Source organism: Fukomys damarensis, unplaced genomic scaffold (assembly GCF_012274545.1).
Source record: "Fukomys damarensis isolate Sample0158 unplaced genomic scaffold, DMR_v1.0_HiC HiC_scaffold_16, whole genome shotgun sequence".
Lineage (NCBI taxonomy): Eukaryota > Metazoa > Chordata > Mammalia > Rodentia > Bathyergidae > Fukomys > Fukomys damarensis.
In genome coordinates, this window is record NW_022900928.1 from 11,376,543 (window position 1) to 11,383,870 (window position 7,328).

Consider the following 7,328-nt stretch of genomic DNA (forward strand, 5'->3'; position numbering starts at 1 on the left):
ATATATGACAGAAAAGGAAAACTGTATTATAATCAAGTGCAGACAATGTATCTAAAAGTATACCTTGACTTAGTACAACTGTCACATATTTTATATGTTCATTGGCCTATTAAGTCTGGTTTTCAATGTGTATATTTCATGATTAATTTTATAATGTATTACAAAATAAATAAATGAATCTGACTCTGGAAAAATAAAAGTGGGAAAGTGAAAGGGGAGAAAAGGGAACTGAAATGTATTATTTATGTGTACCAATCCCCTACAGTGAATGTAACCTTTACATACTGCAAACATGTAGTAATAAAATAAAAAATAGTCAATAAAAACTGGAATTGAGTCCAGGTTTTAGGAATCCCAGATTTCATAGATTCCTTAATCTGTACAAACCTTTGTTCCTCCGCTGTGACAGAAAGATAGTGATTCCCCAACACAGTCATGGTCCTAGATTTATAGATCATGCGGTGGGTGATCAACACTTGTTTGTGTTCCCAGGAGCACCACTGGAAAGCCTCTGAGCATGAATCAAACCACCCTGAAAAACAACTCAACTTTTCATTCACTTTCTGCATTAGAAGTTGTGACCCTCCCGGTACTGACAGTCATCTGTGCCCTGGCAGGGCTGCCTGGAAACGTGGTTGTGCTCTGGCTCCTGGGCTTCCGTGTGAGCAGGAACCCCATCTCAGTCTACATCCTCAACCTGGCCACGTCGGACTTCCTTTACCTCTTCTGCCTTCTTGTATTCTACCTATGGGAACTCAGTGACTGCTTTGATTTCAAGTACTACATCTACATACACGCTGTGGGGATGTTGTCGTACACCATGGGCCTGTTCATGCTCAGTGCCATTAGCGTTGAGCGTTGCCTTGCAGTCCTGTTCCCCATCTGGTATCACTGCCACCGCCCAAGACACATGTCAGCTGTCATGTGTGTCCTGCTGTGGGCCCTGTCCCTGCTGCTCACCATGCTGCTACACGTCTCATGTAGCTCTTTCTTTTCAAAGGATGAGCTATGCTTAATAATGCATTCTGTCATAGCCCCATGTCTGATATTTGTATTTGTTATTCTCTGTGGGTCTAGTCTGACCTTGCTGGTCAGGATGCTCTGCAGCTCCAGGAGGTTGCAACTGACCAGGCTGTATGTGACCATTGGGCTCACAGTGCTGTTCTTCCTCCTCTGTTGCCTGCCTGCAGGGATCATGTGGGCTTTGCAGGCCACAGTTGATTTTCAAATTCAGTTTTCAACCTTTACAGTTTTTGAGAGGACTGCTCATTTGCTGTCTAGTATTAACAGTGGTGTCAACCCCATCATTTACTTCTTTGTTGGATCCTTTAGGCAGAAACAGAAACAGTGGCAGCAGAGGCAGCATTCCCTGAAGTTGTTTCTCCAAAATGCCTTGGAGGATATAGCTGAGGGAGAGAAAAGTAGAGAAAGTCCTCCTCATAAAAGTGTAGAGATGTTAGAACCTCCTTAACTCAATGATTCTATAACTTCCATCAGTTACTCAGAGAAGTAGTCCCTGTAAAATATTACATATATAATTGTGAAAGGTCACTGTGATATAGAGAAAAGTGGGTATAGATTTGTAAAGAAACAAATAGAGAATCTGCGCATTTATCTATGTATTGTATGAGGCAGCTTTTACATGTAACAGTAGTTGAATAGTTGCAGTGCAGGCCACATTACTGCAAAGATTAAAATATTTACTAATTCTGCCATCTCTCACTCTGTGTGCATGCATGTGCGTGCACGCACATGCACGCCCACTTGTACCCCTTCACAAAGGCACATATGAATGCTTTTTGTAACACAACTGTAAGTTCTGAATGCATTACCTGTTAAGGGTGTTGTCTCTCTCTCTCTCTCTCTCTCTCTCTCTCTCTCTGGAGCTTCAAATTTGCAGAAAGCTAGTACCAATAATCATAAGCCAGGACTCAGGAAAACCAACTACACCCCTTTCCAGTGTCTCTCCCTGAAAATTTGATATTATGAGGGTTCTTTAGATGCACTTGGCTCCTTTCATCAAAGAGCTAAACAGACACCAGGTCCAGCAGCCAGAGAAGTTCAGATGCTGACAAAGAGTAAGTAGCGTGGTTGTAGGACCAGCTGTTGGTTCATGCCAATGAGGCAGCCAACAGAGAAGCAGCAACATGCGTGAGCATCCTAGTACATTTGCACCAACTATAGCAAATCTAAACTATATTGCTCCTGTTTCAAATCCAGTCATGAACTCTTGATCCTCAACCAAACTAGAAACTTAACAAAAAAGAAAACTGGGGAATGTAGTTAGTCTAGGTCAGCTGACACTTTCAAATAATCCATTTATTCTTTGTCAACTTGGCGACTTTTTACCCTCTTTATATCATAGACAATTCAAAATAAAGAAAATGGCAAGGCTCTCTCTGTTTTGGTATAACTACCCAATGTATACTCCAAAGCATACCATTTCCCCAAGAAATAATATATCTTGCCCATGAAAATAACAATATATATCATTTTATGAATTGCCTATTCACTGTTGTGGCCCATTTTTATGGAATTTTCTTTCTGCATTCTTCATTTAATTCTTTATGCATTCTAAATTTTAAAATGCTTTTTTTTTTTTTAACTTACACAGTCTCACTGGCAAGCTCACATTGGTTGCCATTGCTTCTGGTCTGGATTCATCATTTGCAATTAAAGGCTCCAAAATAGCAATAGCATATAGGGAGATACACCAGTTAAGGTGAAATGTGAGTATTAATTAGGCAGATATCCAGAAACATCTCTGTGAAGAATTTTGTCAAAAACTGTTCTGCTCTCTGATCCGCCCAGAGTCCCTATGCAGTAATCACAAGGGCCATATCAGCATTTGATAAGCCTGGCTTGGTCCTTCACTTTCGCTCCAGCACCTAATGGCCTTTATTGATAGAGGATGGAGGTAGGTAATCAGCTGTCATGCATTCTCAGCAAAGCTCATCCTCTTGTATAACGGCCTGCTCTCCATATCCAGAGAGAATAATGGAAAAAATGTACGGGTACCTATCAAGACCTATCTTACCAGAGTGTGCTAAAAATTTTTATTCTAATTTTAAAACCCTAATTTCTACTTGGATGATACATTTGAGTTGAGATAGCATCCTTCCTGGAAAGGAAGGAGACATGAAACTTCCTTCTAAAAATTGTGCTGGCAACCTTGACTGTGTATATCTCCATGGGGTTATACAAACCATTCTTGATTTCAGTACATTTCCACACATTCTCCACTTTGTTCTCATCATACCATTCTCCTGTCTTGGGGAAAGTACTGCCCCTTAAAATTCATTTAATTTACAAGTTGACCTGTAAACATCACAGAGCTGAATAAAAGTAAAACCAGGTTTAACTGTTTCACTCAATTTTTGAAGTTATTCTCTAGAAATTTACAATGTATGGGAAACCATGCTATGACAATAAATAGAGAAAAATGTATCCAATATTTACTGGAGATATTGGAAAGAGAACCAGTTAATAGGAAAAGAATATAGCAGCTAGTATAGTTAGAGTATGAAAGGATGAGCAGGCATATGGAGAAGCACTGACATGGCCAACTCACACCCCCACAGGCATAGATCCAGGTGTTGCAAAATCCAAATCTCTCTCCTGGTGCCCTCCTGTCTCCTCATTGTGTCTCTCAGTGGTTCCAGAAACAACTCTCAAACTGAAGTTCCCTGAAAGGGAACACAACATGAGTTGCTCTGGATTTAGTCCCACATCCTCCTCTGACAAACTAAGACTTGGAAATTTTTTCCTCCAAGAGAACTCATGATGGACACATTCTGTTCTGGATGCCTCTGTGCACCCCTAGAGGGTGATGTCTACTGCTTCCCTCTTGGGATGTCTTGTTTCTAGGTAAATCTTCTGCTAAATGATAGGCATGATTTCATTTTATTTAATTGATTTTTCAGTTTCTATTCAATTAGGTTTTTATTTAATTCATAATTTTGAGTAATTTGTATTTAATTTGGGAGTTACTTCCCTACACTTGCCCTCATCTATGGATATTCAACAGTTTTGTGGTTCTGGGTCTTCATATCTGGTCAAAAATATGAACTGTAGGCAACACTTCTGAGTTCTCCATCCACAGTGTCAGACCACAACAAATAATTCAATTTCTCTGGTTAGTAAAATGGAAAACAATAGTATTTCCTATATCAGAGGTGCATCAGAGGATTGACATAGAAAATATTCAATATATTCTCAATGGACTGCTATTATTCACAAAGCTATGCACTGCTCAATTCTGCTGTTAAAAAAAAATACTTGAGTGTTCACCCTTAAAATTCCAAACTCTCTTCTTCTACTTTTCCTTCTTACATTTCTTTCACACTGTAAGCTAGATCTCGTGGAAGAGAGTATAGAATAGATTTTCATTATGAACTCTGCAACACAATTCTTAATATATTTTGTTTACATAGTTTCATACTTTGAATACCTCTTTTAGGGACCCTCAGATCTTATCTTTCCTTACCACTTGTGCTTCATTTTGCTGGATAATTCACTTGAAATTCACACCTCACTCCCATTCTGTGACTCAAAAATGCTTTTAAGTGCTCAGCCAAGCCAGTTTGAGTGTGCAAGTGAGAGGCACATTGGTGGTCAATCTCAGTTATTTTGTTCGTAAATCATTCTGCCAAAAACACAGAGATGTCCTCAAAAAAAGATGATAAATGACAATTTGTGGTCTCATTTTACTTATATTTGTAATTATGCATTTATTTTTATTTTTTCATTTTTCCTATGTAGTCTATTATCACTATGCTCTTCATCCTTACATTTAATTATGGAATTAATATTGAGAACATAGTATGCTGTGCATAAAGCTAGATATTGGGGAAACAGAAATGCTTCTATCTTCAATGTCTGACACAAGGAGCTATTTCTAGCCCATCAGGACAAGGTATGCTCTTACCTGTTCTAGCAGGAGTTCACATGGGCTCACGTCTGTAAAGAATCTACTATTTGGATAGGCTACTCTTTTGTCAAGAGTACAGTCTCAGGTCATATTTTCTTTAAAAAAATTCCATGCATGAGAGAAAATATCTGGTTCAGGGCAGGGTAATGCCTATGTCTATAATATTGTCCAAGTATGTCAGACACCATCCAACACTTTTCTCCTCTTTCTGATAGAAATTCTATCGCTCTAGCATGGATTTGTTGGGCTCAGTGTGCATGATTAAACTACAGAATAGTAACATTTGTTTACAGTTCCTGTGCAGAGATGGAATGAGCCCAGTATGTAGAGTCAACAAAAAAACTGAGTTTGGAAGATAAAAAATGATGGAGCAGAGATAAGCAGCACATGACACCCTCTTCAGGACCTAGGATTAAGACATTTGGAAAAGAACAATTTGGTGAAGAGAAAAAAGGAAATATACCTCTGGGAATTGGGAGAGAGCTGACAGGAAAACTAGAACCAAAATGAAGCTAGAGAAACAGAGCACAACAGAGAACAAGCAGTCTGAAAGCTGACCCCAGTTCCCTGGGAGAGGGATATTTCTCTGCTAACACAAAAGCAAGCCCCAAGATGGTCAGCATCTCCAAAGCCATCAGTACTAGCTACAAGAAAAAGCCCATGACCATTGCAAACTGCAAACTGCAAACTGCGAACTGCAAAAAAAAAAAAAAAAACAGCATTGAGTTTTTACACTAAAGTGACTTCTTCTACAAGGCAGGCTAGAGTTGGAGAAGAAATCCTGTGTATCACCAATGTATTAAAGAGGATTTAGTCAGGAGACATTTGGGGAAGGAGTTAATGTTTAAGGTTCAACTGCAGATCAAGTAACTACACTTCAGAGATTCTGATGTCATCCTACATCAGTGGCTGGGTGGGAGAGAGTCACAAGAGACAATTCTAAAATGGGGCTAAATAGATATCGACCCATGAGAGCTTTATATACATGGTAGGAAGGACACAGGGGCTCCATTCTCCATGATGGGAAGTCAGGAAAAGCATGCAGGGCTTTTGGAAGTGGCTAAGTCTAAAAGGGCTGGCATTAAGTCAGGCTATGCTTGCGCCAACCCCTCCCTGCTTATAATGACCACAGAACTCCGTGGTCCTTATTTACCATGTTTTGCAAAAAATAATACTTAATCAGAAAAAATAACAGCCCAGTCTATCTATCCTTGCCTTATCTACCATTACAAAGTACACAGCAAGCCAGAGAATAGTGATGTATAAACTACATGACAGTGGCCATCACCTTGCTAATGATCAGCTAGAGCTGATTCTGGTTGGTTCATTTCGGTTAGATCTTATTTTAGGGGAAGCAGAGTACCAACTTGGGCAAGGATATACCTCAGCTTGGATAGCTGCCACAGCCTGGGATGTATGGACAGAGAGCTTTCTGTGGCTGTGGGGAGATGGGGAGCAACTCACAAACCCACAGGCCATAAGCTATATAGAGAAAGCTGACCTGAGGTATATAGAGGTGTGGAAAGTAGGCTTTAGGGAAGACATCATTGACCATCCACACCCAGCAGGAACAGTATGGGAGAATTCAGAAATTACAACAATAATGTGAGTGTAGAAACAAAATATTGACCTACTATCCCTCCCTCATATACAGTGGATTCCAATACCATAACCTCTGGAAAGAAACCACTCATTCCAAAACAAAGAGTAATTTTTGGGCTTTTCTTCTTTTTGAGACTTGCAGTTTTAAAATTTCCTTTTTATTGTACATTCTTTTAAACTTTTTCTTCTATTTTTTCTGTATTTTGCTCTTTTAGTCATTAATAGGAAACTTTATCCCACTTTTCTCTCCTTTTTCTCGTCTTTGTTTTTTTTTACATTTCAAATTTTACTCCTCTCATTCTCCACTTTCTGCTCCACCATCTTTACTAGTATAACTGTTAAGATTTACTGTTTTAGATACTTAGATAACTGTAGTATTATTGTTAAAATCTTTTTCTATTTTCAAAGGTAGTAATGTAGTAGATATTTACTCTGTCAATAATTGATTTCTGTTTGTCTCTAATGTAATTAAATATCATTTTTCATTGGTTAAGCATATTATAGTAGTAGCTTTTATTAGTTTTTATCACATGTCAATATCAAAATTACTCATCAATGTAATGGTGTTGTTGCAGATTTTTAATATTGCCAGGGTGACATGGTTGTAGTTATTAATTGTGTTTTTATGTATGCCAATATCTGCTTTGTTTTTGTGTCACCAACAATGAATGCTCTGCTCCATTTCCAGAGAACATGGAGGTGGGCCAATTACTCTGCATGTTTCTTCCATATTAATATGTGTTTGGATCTGGAATGAAGGCAAAAGCCTATATAAGTAGCCTCATTTAGACTGTGT

The 7,328-nt window shown here is 38.7% G+C and overlaps 1 protein-coding gene across 1 annotated transcript in view; it reads left to right on the forward strand.

Annotated features, from left to right (window-relative positions):
• LOC104872952 (mas-related G-protein coupled receptor member X2) overlaps positions 1 to 2,490 on the forward strand; it is a 14,780-nt gene extending 12,290 nt beyond the window's left edge. Inside the window, exon 2 of the mRNA XM_010639345.2 lies at positions 493 to 2,490. Coding sequence (XP_010637647.1) covers positions 518 to 1,471 — 954 coding nt within the window. The 5' untranslated portion in view covers positions 493 to 517 and the 3' untranslated portion in view covers positions 1,472 to 2,490. The remainder of the gene's footprint in view (positions 1 to 492) is intronic.
• The last annotated feature ends 4,838 nt before the right edge of the window (positions 2,491 to 7,328 follow it).